This window comes from Gossypium hirsutum, chromosome A13 (genome assembly GCF_007990345.1).
Source record: "Gossypium hirsutum isolate 1008001.06 chromosome A13, Gossypium_hirsutum_v2.1, whole genome shotgun sequence".
Classification (NCBI taxonomy): domain Eukaryota; kingdom Viridiplantae; phylum Streptophyta; class Magnoliopsida; order Malvales; family Malvaceae; genus Gossypium; species Gossypium hirsutum.
In genome coordinates, this window is record NC_053436.1 from 111,119,523 (window position 1) to 111,135,356 (window position 15,834).

The 15,834-nt window shown below is 30.2% G+C and overlaps 2 protein-coding genes across 2 annotated transcripts; both read right to left on the bottom strand.

The window, feature by feature from the left end:
- Positions 1 to 296: 296 nt before the first annotated feature.
- LOC107931332 (histone H4) lies at positions 297 to 1,150 on the bottom strand. The gene has a single exon (XM_016863238.2). It carries the CDS (start codon positions 840 to 842, stop codon positions 531 to 533), a length of 312 nt encoding a protein of 103 aa, XP_016718727.1. The 5' UTR covers positions 843 to 1,150; the 3' UTR covers positions 297 to 530.
- Positions 1,151 to 2,097: 947 nt separating this feature from the next.
- Positions 2,098 to 5,159, bottom strand: LOC121212694 (probable serine/threonine-protein kinase PBL5). Its single transcript, XM_041085963.1, has 5 exons — positions 4,836 to 5,159; positions 4,153 to 4,397; positions 3,834 to 4,023; positions 3,356 to 3,747; positions 2,098 to 2,807 (listed from the first exon to the last, which is right to left on the bottom strand). The coding sequence occupies exons 1-5, from the start codon at positions 4,966 to 4,968 to the stop codon at positions 2,508 to 2,510; spliced, it is 1,260 nt and encodes a 419-aa protein (XP_040941897.1). The 5' UTR covers positions 4,969 to 5,159; the 3' UTR covers positions 2,098 to 2,507.
- Between the last annotated feature and the right edge of the window lie 10,675 nt (positions 5,160 to 15,834).

A 15,834-nucleotide genomic window follows, 5' to 3' on the forward strand; every position in this document is an offset into this window, starting at 1 on the left:
AAATTATATTCCACGAATTATAAAATTATAATTTTTTATAATTTATAAAATTATTTCAAGAAAGCATATTTACTTATTCAGATAGAACACAATAATTTATCACAAATTTCTAAAAGAAAAAACTGGAAATTGAATAAAAAATATTAAATCTAAATTCTATAACAAAAAAATAAGTACATAAAGATCTTAGAAATTAACCAAGTCAACTAAACAAGTTAAAACAAAATGTTAGATAAACGCCCCTTAAAACATTTCAAATAGTAAACTGCTTTTATAATAACTTGTAGAATAAAAAATCAACAGCAATTTAACTCAAAATTTCATTAAAATCTGTAATCCAATACAAGAATCACAAATCATAAACGAAAGCATACAGTACGCAATGTCTAATTTCTAATAATCACTAATTACAAAACCCTAACGCTGATACTACGCTCAAACATTCTTGACCGTAAGACTTCAAATCCCCCCACCACCATCGCCACCGCCATCGCAGCCAACTTCTGCAATCCTGAACAGTAAACACCAATCTAGCCGCCGAAACCGTACAAAGTCCTACCCTGCCTCTTGAGGGCATAAACGACATCCATGGCGGTCACCGTCTTTCTCCTGGCGTGCTCAGTGTAGGTCACGGCGTCGCGGATCACGTTCTCCAAGAAGATCTTCAACACTCCACGGGTTTCCTCGTAGATCAAGCCACTGATACGCTTGACACCTCCCCTACGAGCTAGACGCCGGATCGCCGGTTTCGTGATTCCCTGGATGTTATCACGGAGGACCTTGCGGTGGCGCTTTGCTCCGCCCTTGCCTAACCCCTTGCCTCCCTTTCCTCTTCCTGACATATTTTTCAAATATCGATAGAACAGAACGAATATTCAAAATTTTGAAAAATTTCCGATTTAAATTTCCGTGGAAGAAATGAAATGGTGGGGGAGTATTTATATGGGAAGTGGAGGGGAGCTAAGATGGTAGGTTATCCGTGTGAAATGATTAAAGATGGATTTAGGCCGTTGATTATTTGGAATGGAGGGTTGAGATGAGAAGAACTATGGGCGCGGATCGGCGACGTGGATTAATTTAGCGGTTAATTTGTGTTTCTTTTTGTAAGTTGAAAAGTGGGAAATTAGTTTTTGGTGCGGAAACTAGGCGCGCCATGATTTAGCCATTGTCAATTTCACGGGCATTTAATGAAGCCGTTTAAATATTTTGGCCCAATAATTGTCTTTTTTTTTTTTTAAACTTGTTTCAATGCTCTTATTATTATTACCTCCCTAATATTTTTTTAAAAAAAATTCACTTCTAATGTTACAATCAAACAAATACAGATCCTAAACTAATAGAATTGAATTATTACAATATAAACAAATTAATAAACAAAAAAATCTAGATAAAATCAACTAAATTAAACTAAACACACACATGTTGAAGCCACTCATATAATTACAAATGATAGATTTTAAACTTAAAATAACATGTCTTCCGAAAGTACCATATCTTACCATAAATCCATAATCACGTCAAAAAGACTTATACCAACTACGACAACTTTACTCTTTGTTACAAAGACAGTAACAATTTCAAGCTCTAGTGTTCTCATAGTCTTTTATCACTTCTTCAATTGTTAATTTTTTTTTAAATTTAGAATATAATTGATGAAATTTGTAAGTATCAGCGAATTAAATTTTGTTATTAGACCAACAGAACAAACTCTTAAGGTGAGTTTGGATGGGCGGTGCGTTTAGCCGTGGTTAGTGTAAAAACAGCAGTGGCGGTGAGATTAGATACTGTAGCGTGAGACAAAAAGTAAGCTAAACGCATCGTACCGCATCCAATCGCCTATCCAAACTAAGCCTTAGTTAGATTTCAGTAGGACAGTTAATGAAAAATAACTAAAATATTTAATTTTGACGAAAACAAAAAAATTTATTAAAATTGCCAAATAAAGAGTAAACGAAAAATTTCCTCAAAAACCAATCCCTATCATCATCGCCCTGGATAATAACTCAACATTGGTACCAATTTAATAGAAAATATTCTAAATTTGGATAAATCTAATAGCCAATATATTATCTTAATGAAGACAAATTAACGCAAACATTGGTACCAATTCAATAGTAAATATTCTAAATTTGGACAAATCTAATAGCCGATATATTGTCTTAATGAAGACAAATTAACGCAAACATTCATGTAAGAGCTTTTTGCTTCCATTAACATATAATCTCTTTTTCTTTTTCTTTTTTTCTTTTTTTCTTTTTTTGTTGCTATTATTATGTAAAAGTGGTTCCTACAATGAAAGCATCTAACATACAAGAACCCCCAACTCACATGTACACCAACACGGGAGGGATGAAAAAGAGGGAAGAAAATCTCTGTATGCCAAGATTTTTACGGGTCGGAACCACGCCGGTTATCTTCTTCGACCCAAAAATCGATAACCATGCACCATATTAACATCACAGTACCTTTTATTTGCTGCATAATTTCCGATTTTCAGTCCTTTAAGCTCAGTCACTATTAAGTTCATGTTCTGCAACTGGTTTTTTGTCATCGTCTCCGTTTGTTGCCGCTGATGATTTGCTCTTTCGGGAGCTTTGGACAGGATTGTCCGGGTCGTATTTCTGGGAAGCTAAGTAATTCAGAGCCATAACGACGTCAGTTATTGCCGGCCGCATGTTGGGTTGCTCTTGAACGCACATTGCAGCAATGGCAAGTGCTTGGTAGAGACCTCGGACCGGATATTGACCTTGTAGTAAAGGGTCGACCATTCGAGAAAAGTTTCTTCGGTCTTTGAACATGGGACGTGCCTGCGGGTAAATAAACGTTGGATAAGAATTTATGAAACTGATCCAAGTGACTACTTGCCATACATTCATCACAACATTCATAACACAAACAGTCGGCAGTTATTAAAGTATTTCCGTATTAAACGAAGATAACAAAACTGCAACCACATTCATTGCTAGTTAAACAGACCCAATATGATACAGTTCAGGGGAGCCGACAGACCCCTCAACGGTGGAGGTATTGTGTCCAAGGTGTTTATGCTCAGTTTTAACCCGGGGTTTTTGTCTCTCGATTCCGAGGAGAGCCCAACCAGGTTCATGGAGTTTAGGGAACGCTTCACCACCAAGGAAATGTGAGCATTTGGACTTCGTCGGGCTCTCATTGAAATCAGGAGAAATATCCCGGGGATAAAACATTCATGACACAAACAGCCTACGGCTATTACAGTATTTCCATATAAACCGAAGATAACAAAACAGCAACCATATTCATTACAAGTTAAATCGACTATCCCGATATATCGAAACATCAATGAGCAATGATAAAAACAGAATAAACATTGTCTTACCCATGCAACGAGATTTTGCTCTGAGCGATCTCTTGTCTCGTCAATCGCTTTCCTACCGGTAATTAGTTCCAAGAGGACAACCCCAAAGCTGTAAATATCCGACTTAAATGTCAGCTGTCCGGTCATTGCATAATCCGGTGCACAGTAACCGTATGTACCCATAACCCTAGTAGAAACATGAGTCTTATCGCCAATGGGACCAACTTTAGCCAAACCAAAATCGGATAGCTTCGGATGATACCCCTCACCGAGCAATATATTTGAGCATTTCAAGTCCCGGTATATAACAGGGGGCTTCATTTTTTCATGCAAATACTCTAAACCCCTTGCTGCACCAGCAGCTATTTTCATTCTCGTGTTCCAATCAAGTGGCTTTCGGCTAGCCGGAAGTTCTACAACCAATTAAAGTGATTTTAGTTACTGTAAATGGATGAAAAAAAGGAAATCAACAGGGAAACAGAAGAGCGAATTTAGTTACCGTATAAATGATTCTCCAATGACCCTAACGGCATGTACTCGTAAACAAGTAATCTTTGATCACCCTCTGCACAAAAACCTATCAATTTAACAAGATTCGGGTGCTCAGCCATGCTTAATGTTAATACTTCAACGACGAATTCTCTAATTCCCTGAGCACCATTACGATCGAGTTGCTTGATCGCGACAACCTACATAACAAATCAAACAAACCCGGAAAAAGTAAGCCACCAAATTCATCGATGAACGACACGGTTCGCATTGCCAGAATCGATTTAACAACATTAACAACAATTATATGAACAAAGGCTTATACTAACTTGACTGGTTTTGTCCAAGAATCCTTTGTAAACTTTCCCGAAGCCGCCTTCGCCCAAAAAACAATCTGACCGGAAGTTTCCGGTCGCGGTCGCAAGTTCCTCGAATGTAAATGACTGTGCCAAGTTGTTAGCTTTGCCATCCTTTGAAATCTCATCATTCAAATTGAAATTCTTTACATCAATTGATAATTGATCTCCTTTCTTAGCTACTACCTCTTCATTTGTAACAGTCACTTTCAATTCATCTTTTTAACCAAAAAAAATCACGAAAAAAAAGGTTAAAAAAACTCACAAAAAAGGACAAATCGAAACACCCCGTATAGTTTCTTTTGTGGTATTGTAGAATGGATGGTTTCAATCGAATCATGCAAACAAACAAAATTGCATAACATGTTAAAGAAAAATACTGTACAAAATTTCACTGAAAAGTAAAAAACAATTCACTCGAATAATAGCATAAAAGATCAAAAACAAATAGATAAAAGTTTAAACCCGGTTTCCAATTATAAAAAAAGTTAAACCCCAAAGTGATTAATGTGACAATCAAATAGGAAAAGAAAAACGCAGTTCGATCAACGAAAAATAAAGTTAAAATCAAACCATGATCAAACGCAATGCAATTCATTTTCACCCACCCAAATATTTTTTTTTAAATCGTAGAAGTTGAGAATAAAATTCAATACCTGAACCGGTTTGTGTTTGAGCATGGGGTTTACTTTTGTTGCTACTGCTATCATTTTTGTTGTTGATGATGATCTTCTTTGTTGGTTTCTCTGATCCTTTGCTTGAATTCCCAGAAAAACAAAAACAACCCATACTCAAATAATCAATTTTTTGAAAAAACAATAATTATTAAACCTCTCTTCCCCCTTTTTTTTCCTTCACTTTCTCGGCTGTAGAGAGAAAATTTTCCAAGCCCGAGAAAATTACCAGGCAAGCAGAAATGAAAAGAGAAAGTAAACAAACACACACAAAAGAAAGCACAAAGCAAACGAAAATATAAAATAAAAATAAAAAAACAATTTAATTTTTTTAGCGTTTTTATAAAATATTAATACATTTATATATCAATAATATTAGGTGGTATTCAGGCGAAAAGCGACTCATGGAAACTCGGTAAAGCTTAAACTCACAGGAGTGCTCCACGTCATTCACAACGGGGATTTTTTGGTCAAATCATGTGGGACGAACCGTGCACTCATTTTTGTCGGTTTCCTGTTTTCAAAAACAACGCCGATTTGCTTACGTGGCGTAATCTAATTGCCCTACAGTGATCCGATATCGGGCCGGTCATTGCAACAGATCTTTGTCCTTTTGTATAGTGGAAACACACAAATTTTCTTTTTCAATTTCTTTATTTTGTTTCGGTCTAAATTTTGTTTTAGTCCCTGTATTATACTGAAATTGGAGATTTGATCTTTTTCATTAATTTGTCAAATTTAATATTTACTTTTTAATACTTTAGAAATGATAAAATTAGAAGTTAATATAAATTAAAATTATAGTTGATCCCTAAAATGAAAAATATATATATTTTAAAAAAATGATGAAATCATAAGTTAATATATAATAAAATTACATTTTGATCCTCTAAAAAATTATAATTTAATTTCAATCCCTAAAAGAAATTTTATCTTCGCCCTTAATACCAGGCCTTCGCAATATTGATAAAGGCAAAGAGACCTTGGAGCTTAAGCACTTAGGTTCGAACCCCATCATAATGCAAATGCTATTCATGGGTTTTTCCTTATATCTTATTAAAAGTTTTATCTCGTGTGGGTCTTATCCAATTTTATTCTAGTATAAATTTAGATATATTTTGATTTTCAATCCAGAACGCTTTGTCAAGTGAACCAGATATGTATTATTGTTATTTATATTTGTACCGGTGATTTTATAATTGTGCTTCTAATCTTAAAAAAATGATGACATCAAACGAAAACGATTTATTTATGTAAATCTAAAATTTCAGTATAATAGAAGGACTAATACTAAAATTTGACCTTTTATTTTATTTTGTTGGATGGCACCGTAGGGTGACGTATTCATCGCAGACAGCCTTTAATCACCGTCGATTTTTTTTTTTTAAGGTCAAACGTTTTAGTGAGAGCCACATAGACTGCGGGACCCACTGACACACGCGTTTATTAATATTTACAAAAATAAATAAAAACGTTTTCTTTTTTGTAATAACAGCTGAACGGTGATCCACGCGTTTCTTGAAAAGAAGAATTAAGATGGGTCATCACGCCATACAAAGTCAACGGTCTTCATTAAATATAGGCCGATGGGCGTGATTATATTTTTGGGGGGGGGGGTTTAAAGTAGGTTTAAACACAGCATATCACCGCCGGAAATAAATAACTTTTTTACTGTCAGTAAACGCGTTGGAATTTGGTTAAATCCCGATTGGGAAGGCAAGTTCGAGCCTCCATGAACTTTCGTTTTCCCTTTTTTTTACTCTTTAAAAAAAATGAATTTCTCATTTATATGGTCCTTTTTTCTAAATTTTTTACCGCGGTGAATATTTATTGATCATGAATGCATACATCTTTCATGCATCACATGAAGTGTGAAACAAAAAAAAAAAGTAAATAATTTTGTTGAGGGTTCACCAGTCATTCGACATAGTTTTTTTTCTTCACTCAATTATAAAAAAGTTACAAAATATCACAAATTATTAGTAATTTTATTTTTTGGTTATCCGATTATGAAAAATTATAAATTAAGTACGAGTATCAAAGTGAAAACTGCAAATATCAATGTGAACCTACTTGCTAAGTTCAGGAGCCAATATCTATATTATCTTATATTTAAATAAAATTGTTAATTTTTTAAAATTCATTACTTTTTAGTTTTATCTAATGACGATGTATTGTATTGTTATTTACCGATTAAGCATAAAACTCATGCATTGCAGAACATAAAATTTATTCCTAATTATTAAATGTGATTGTTAATAGTATATCTTAATAATTATAGCCAAAATCAATTAGAGATGAATAATTGATTAAGTCGATTGTTTCATTCGATTTTTCCCATACGTCATACGTGTTAATCAATCTAATCGAATCAACTTAACATTGATGGTTGAATTAGTATAATTATAAAATTCATTAATTTACAATATATGTTAGAATTAATAATCAAACTATACATAAACCTACACCATAATAAATTTTAAAAAAATCTAAATTTTAAATAAATAAAATTAAGAAATCTCAACTCTACAATTAAATATGTATTTTTTTAAGTAAGCTTAAATTTTTTGTATTATCGATTGATTATAATATTTGTACATGTAATCTTCAAGATGATTAGTACTTTACGTTATATAGATTTATATGATTCTTCGCATTATAAAACTTATCCACATTTATGGTTTGGAATTTATTATAATCTAGAAACAAAAAAATCAATAAAAAATTAATTAATAAATTCTAAAAAATAAACACTTAAAATCATATGCAACTAATGTAACATTAAAAACTAGTATTAGTCGAACCTCGTGTGCTGGTCTGATGATCAACTTGTTCATTATCCCAGTAGCAATTTGGAGTCAAATCGCACTAGTCGTGTTGCTATTAGTACTTTACTCTATTATATTCACTTAAAAAATAATATTAACCGTTTAAGTGCTATAAGAATAATTAGAATAATTTATATTTTATTCATCCACATATTTTATTTTATTATTTTTAACATTTTCATTGTATTATATTAAATAAATTATTAGATTAATCTCCTTTAAAAAAATCTAAAACGCCACTAATCAATATATAAGATAGTTTATATTTAAAATAATGAGTATCAAATCAACAAAGTGGTTAGTTTGATGGGTGGACTACCCTATAATAAATTATTTTTAAATAGTTTGAAAAATAAAAAAAATAACTATATATTTTTCGTGGGTGTTCAAAAAATACAATCAAATAACAACAATAATAATAGGCATGGGCGGTGCACTAAGATTTATTATATTTAATAAATTATTTTTATTAATTGGTCTAGAAAGTTCCACCAATTCAAAGCCATTAGTTTTTATCAAAAGACAAATGTAAGGGTATGATTGATAAGAAAATATATGTAGATGTACACTTGGCAAAATGCCCCAAAAGCAAGAAGAAAGGGATTCAAAATTTTGTTTTTATATGGTTTTGGGATATTTATTTAATAGTCCTTTTAATGTAGTTCTTAATTAAACCTAAAAGTTGATGTGTGAGATATTTGACTGATTGAGACGGACAATTAAAGATACATTTTTGTGTGAACTTAAATTAAGGACAAAAAATATTGAATGTTTGTTTCTATTAAGGACAAAATTACTTAAAATTTTATATAGAGGTGAATCAAATATTTTTAAAAATATATATTATGTAAAAGATTTAATTTTTGGATAATTATTTTATAATTAGATCAATTTCACCTGATTTATTATTTATTAAATTAAAAATATTTTTTTAAGATTAATTATAAAATATATTAATATGAGAATAACTTTTTTTTGGTAGAAAAAATAGAGTCAATTACAATCAAATAGAGACAAATATTAGAATTAGATAGTATAGAAATATTATCGGATCTAATCAACAACTTTAGTAGGGGCAACATGAAACACACGAGGCTCAAGCGGAAACTCTTTCATTAAACCTGGCAGAATATGGGGGGCAAAATTTGTTTCTCCTAAAATTTGCTTAATGACCACTTGTCAACCATGCCTGCATAATTCTTTGATACGTAATATCACATCTCTATTAGCTTGTAGCCCCTGTGAATACCTTTAATATCCTGAGCACAGTCAGTCTCAATAATAACCTCGTTCCAATTAAAATCCCATGCAAGGAGAAGGTTATCATAAATAGCCTAAAGTTCAGCTTGTTCAACGCTGCATCTTCCAATATTTCTCCCAATCCCCCAAAGCCACCTACCATGTTCATCTCTTGCCACTGTTGTCGAAGATGCAAGACCCGAAGACGGATTGCGAGCACCATCAACATTTATTTTGAAAGAACCAATAAGTGGTGGAATCCACCTATAAATTCCACGTCGATTACTCATAGATTCATTAGATCTGCTAGGCTTCAATTTAATATAAATAATCCAACACCATGCGGATTATATAATATTGACAATATCAGAAGAAATCCGTTAGAAAATCTTAAGATTCATTTGTTTCCAAAGCTTCCAACATATAATACAAAAGCTTCCAAAAAAATATTCTAAATGAATAGTAAATTTAAGATTAATATAAAAGTTTCAAGGTACAACCGATTTAACTTATGAATTTTATCGTGCTTTGTATTTATTTTATTTTATTTTAAAATTATTTAAATATATATTTATGATTATACTGAATTTTTATTTATAAACTCTGAATTTTTTTTTAACATTCTTTAAAAAAATTTAAATGAAAACATTACAATATTTTCTACTTCTAAAACAAATAAATAAAATAAAATGACTTTTGCCATAGGTGAAATAAGAAAAAAAAAGCCATTTATTTTTATTATAATCCAAATACCAAATGGTAGCCGAAAGTGTTCACTTGTTGCTTTTTTTTTTCCTTTTTTTTTTAACTTTGCATCAATAATTGTGCTTTACTTTATCAAATTTTATTTTCTTTCTTTTTTTTTGGGGGGTCCAAATTGAAAGTGTTTTCCTTTTTCGTCCCTAATTTCAGTGAATACAAATGTCAAAATGAATTAAATTTACGAACACAATACTCGTAGCCTAACGTATCGTTTGGGCAGTGATTTAAAATCTTTAAAGTTATCCAAAGAAGGGAATTTAAGGCTGTGTCAGTGTCTTTCATCGTCATACTGTTAATTTCTTTTGCAAGGAAAGCATGAAAATGAAGGCACAGACACACAATTTGTCGTGCAAGAAAAAAACGGTGGTTGTTGATCCCCCATTTATTATATAGTACAATTGAATATTTGAATAATTACTAGTGACGAAGCTAGTAATTATGTGACGAGCTCGAAATAAAATTAAAAAAATTTGTATTAGAATGACTTAAAGTTGTAATTTTCATCTTTGAAATTATTTAATTTATTTATTTTCTATTTAAAACAAGCTAAAAAGATTAAATTAAACTATTTACATTTATAAGTTATTAAATTAGGAATTAATCCATTCAGTCATGGGAGCCAAGGTCCCTGCCTACTCCCTTTTAGTACGCCTTTGATATTACAAATATAAAATCAAATTAATACAAAATGTAAACGGTTAGAAAATCGATATGTAACCGGACAAATTCCTTGCGTTGGCAGGACTCAAACTTAACTATTCAATGACTGAAGACCTCGACTTTTATCAATAATGTCAATGGTTCATTAGCAACCCGAAGTTTAAACAAGGGTTAATGTACCATTTTGGTATTTGAAATTTTTTTATTTTAAATTGGTACTTAAATTTAGTTTCAATGTTCAATTTGGTACCCAGGCAAAATAACATCATATAGCGTAATAAATATTTAACATGTTGCTCTAGTAAAAAATATAGGTACTTAATTGAGACAAAAGAAAAATTCGGGTATCAAATTGAATATTGAAGTCAAACTTAAGTACTTGTATAAGACAATGAAAACTCAAGCATTAGTTTGAAAATTTTAGGTACCAAATGGAGCATTGGACCCAACCTCAAATACCAAAAAACTTATGTATCAAATTGAACATTAAAACTCAATATAAGTACCAAATGGTATATTAGCTCTTTAAATAACTATGATAATACAATGCAAGTACTTTTTTTCTTTTAATATAGGATAATATTTGTGCCAAAAAAAAAACTAAAAGCCTAGGTAAATGTACAATAAAAGTCTTGTATTAAGAGTTAGATTATATATATATTACTTAAAAACCGATAAATTAGTCCCTGTATAATAGATTAAAGAGCAAACTGATCATCTGTTTTAAAATTTTCATCGATTTTTACTATTAAAAACTAGTGTGATTAACGGAATAATCAAATAGTTACATGTGATGTGCTATTTTAGTATTGAATCTAACGTATAAAGATTAATTTATTTATTTTTTTTAATAGAGTGGACAAAATACAACACAACTCCAAGAATATTGATGGCTATAAAAAATTATAAATCATGCACCCTTCATTGTTAAAACCTAAAGATACATTATACAATATATTCTACCTACCAAAGTTTCTATTCTTTTTTGGGTAAACTACAAAAATAGTCATTTTTATTTGTTTCAAATTATATTTAGTCACTTATATTTGAAATGTTACGTTTTAGTGACTTACATTATCGTTTTGTTACGAAGTGATTACTCTATCATTAAGCTCCATTACCTTCCTAACGACAGTCATACATGGCAATCCAAATGGGTTTTCAATGTTAACTTGGATGTTCTACGTGGCAATCTAAATTAAATTTATTTAATTAAAAATTTATTTTCATCTTAGCAATTGGACATCCAATTTGGCATATAAAACCCATTTGGACTGTCACGTAGGATTGTTGTTAAGGAGGTAACAAAGTTTAATGATAGAATGACCACTTCGTAACAAAACGATAATATAAGTAACTAAAACGTAACATTTCAAATATAAATAATTAAAATATAATCTAAAGCAAATAAAAATAATTATTTTTTACAATTTACCCTTATTTTTTTATCCTTATATTTTTACGAACAGATTTAAAGCTACTAAAAAAAACTTCTCCAAATAAAACATATGATTTAAAAAATAAAAATAGAAAAGACTGCGCGAAATTCAAAGCACAAAAATAAACAATATTTATTAAATAATGGCAGCTGCGAAATGTGTAAGAAACAGGTAAAAGAGGGAAGAACACAGATGGTTTGGTTTGAAGTTTCTTTTGAGTGAATATAATTTATTAATTTATTTCAGCCATTGATATATTCAAGTTGGTGAAGGTGGTGTCATTTTCTGTCCCTCGACATGTTTTTTCTGTAATGATTATTTAAGGAGAACCAACATTCCCGTAGGCCTATCTCCTTTGACCTTTTTATTTATTTTTTTTTTCCATTTTTTGGCGTGATAAATTTGTAGTCTTTAGTATATCCATAGCTGAATGGTGTCGGTGATGGTGATCTCCAGCAGGCAATTTGAATTTATATAGCCGTCTATTTTTATTCCAACCTTTGAATTTTGATTAATTAATTCGAATCAAAATCGGGATTAAAAGAAAAAAAATTAAACTCGAAAAATTTAAATTAAAAAACAAGTTTTATTGGGGCAGTTTTGACTCTTTCATAGCAAGACTCCTCGGTATATCTAATATTATCTTGGTTGGAGAGACATTTTGTTCAACATGATGGGTAGTGATACGAGCTATAAAATTCAGATAATCACATGCAAATCCATATACGAAATCAAGATTAATGACATGACATTTGAGCATATGAATAAATGAAGGCAAGCTACAAAAGACAGTGATAACACCACGAACTGCAAACTCGATATGTATAATAGTATGTGCCTCATAGTGATCATCGACGAGGAGATGGTTGGACCATATTATTTAATGTAAATCAGTGTCCTTTTTAACTCGTAAGCAATGTAAACATCATCGAACTTTTCCTTCTCTGGTAGTAGCATAATGTTCTTGATTTTGACAATTCGTAAAAATATTAACTTAATATTTAATCTTGATTTTCACTCGCACTCTTTATTTTTCGTGAAATATTCATATCAAATATATTCTTATATATGTCATTTAAGTTTAAGTTGAATTACATTATCACGATCCATGTGAAAAATGAACTTGATCTTATGGCAAATACTTTACCAATTTTGTTTTATTGCAACCTCTTCCTTTGTCAATAAATATGTTAAAATCTGCCAATAATTCTTGTAATATCCGTAAGTTGATAATTTAATCATTGTACTTTTAGATTTAGTTGATTTTAATCTTGTTCTCTTTGAAATTTAAAATTTTAATTTTGGCCTAAATTGTAGTAACCAAAATTATTCAACTATTAGTCCTATATTATGTATAAAATTATAGATTTAGTCCATGGTCTTTAATCTAATCATTCACGTAATTTTCAAAACTTGAAATCTTAGTTTTGTTATGTTAAAATTTTCTGTTCCCAAACTCTTATATGATAAACATAATATTATATTTGAAATGTTATATCGGCTTGTTATATTCACATATACTCACAAAATTTCACTGTTACCGTTTTGTGTCAATGAATTTAATGGTTATCGTTTCGAGTCAGGACTAAAATTTCAAGACTCGAATAGTATAGAGACTAAATCCACAACTTATGTATAGCATGGGACTAAAAAGTAGAATTTGGCTTAATGTGTTCAATTGTTACTATTTGTACTTGGACTAAAATTTTAAAATTCAAACAATATAGGGATTAAAAATGACCAATTTGATAAATTGGAGTATAGAGACCAAATTCATGACTTGCAGATAATACAGGGACTAATAGCATAATTTAAAAAATTCTAAATTAATTTCACTTCAAAATGCAAATAAATCCATTTAAATATGTAGAGTAAGATTAAACTGGGCTGCATTTGATCATATGGAATCCACAAAATCAATAGGTGGGCTACCAAAAGAAGAACAAATTTGGGCTTAGGCAAAACCCAAATATTTCTAAAACTCATCAATCTTGGACTAACCAATTAAAAAATAGATTTCAGAAATAGTAAATATACCATTGAAATTAGATATGTTCACTTGTACAATTTTAATGATTTGCGCAAAATTTTAGAAGATTTGGATAAAAATATAAAGCTTGAAAATTGAGTATTGACAAAAAACAATGTAAGCCATTTTATATTATGAGTTTGGCTTGAGTTTACACATTCAAAGTTTGAGTAAAACCCGATTTTTTAGTTTGTAATATATTATAAGGATAACGTAATTTCAGTCCTGAACTTGGTAACTAGGTCCACTTTGATACTTGAACTTGTCAGCTTGATTTATTTTGATCCGTGAACTTGAATGATATAAAGGTTTGATAATGTGGCACTATGAGATTGTACCATGTCATCACCTCAAAATAAAAAATTATTTTCCAATATCATGCCATGAATAACTAGGATTTCCAAAAGAATATACCATTCGTTTGATGATAAATAAAAAGGAATATCGAAAATTCGACTAGTTAAAGCCGAAACAACTACTTTCAAAGTAACGGAAAGAAAAACAACGACCAGAGTAGGAGAGTCTGAATCGAAAAATAGGATTCATCACTTATTTTTCTCATTCAAAATCGTGAATGAAACTTTAATCTCGCACAACTCATAAATGGTAAAACAATTTATATAAATTTTTAAGTGATAACGTGTGCAAACTTAAAGTGTCACATATAGTGTTCTAATAATCGGATAAGTGGTTGAACCAATTGGATCACCAATTCTCGAATCAATTGTTTTGATAGGTTCAACTACTAGAACAATACTAAATAAATAAATAAATAATATTATTTATTAAACCTGTTCAACCTATTCAACTACTAGTTTTTGTCACAGTTTATATTTTTACCAGTTCGAGTAGTTCTCGATTAAATATGTTCAATTATTTTTGTTCGGATCGGTACTATTCTCTATCCAATCGGTCTGACCGACTAATCCAGACATGTTTCAAGAACACTGGTCACGTCATCAAATAAAGACGAAATCCAAGTTTAATAACCAAAATAGATCTAGTTTTCAAGTTTAGGTACCAAAGTGAACAAAAAATAAAATACAGGTACCAAACTGGACCTAGTTGCCAAGTTAGTTTTTATTTTTATTTTTATCCATATATTATATTGTGTTATTTTTATATATTGTGTAATCTAGAACACGTAAAAAAATAAATCTAGAGTAATATATAAAACTATAATGTAGAATCCAAGTCCTATGTCAGGTGTTCATCTTCCTCGAGAATAGTCTGGGTTTGAACCTTCCTTATACAAAATTTTTTTAAAAAATGAAATATATATAATTACTAAATATTTAATATATTACAAAAATTAATGCGGGTGAACCTAAATTGACTTGATTTAGCCATTTACAAATATGAGTAGTCTTAGGCAAAGTTTTAAGTCCATATCTTGGTTGAGTCGGGCTTAGGTAACTATAAAAGTATATTAATATCATGCTCAAACCCGACCCAAAATCGACTTGACCTGTCTATAAACACCTCTATTTCAAATTTGATGAAATTAAAAGTTAATATAATGATAAAATTGTATTTTAACCCTTTAAAAATGTAAAATTTATTATTCATCCTCTAAAATAATTTTCTTGTACAACTCTTCCTTAATTTATCAATTAAAATTGAAGAAATGTTTAGAGAGGGGAAATTTATTAACAAATATTCAATAATTTTATTTAAAAAATACTTTAATTAATTGAACAGTAATATGTTGATGACTTTGCAAAATTGGTTTGACTTTTTAGTTGATTTCAACGAAGACTTGAATGCTTAAAAAAAATTTAAAAAATAAGAAAAAGCCAACCCTACAAATAATCCAAATAGTAATTAAATAAATAACAGTCTTTGTAAATTATTTTCCTTCTATATTATTTTCACTTTGCTTAGTGAGAAAGCAAATATTTAAATGTCTAGAAGGATGGATTTCATCACTAATATCTTTGGGAAAAAATTAACAGAAAAATGAAATAAAAAATATTAAAATATTTTTTGAGGTTTTTTTTAAAAGTTAAAAACCGATATATCTC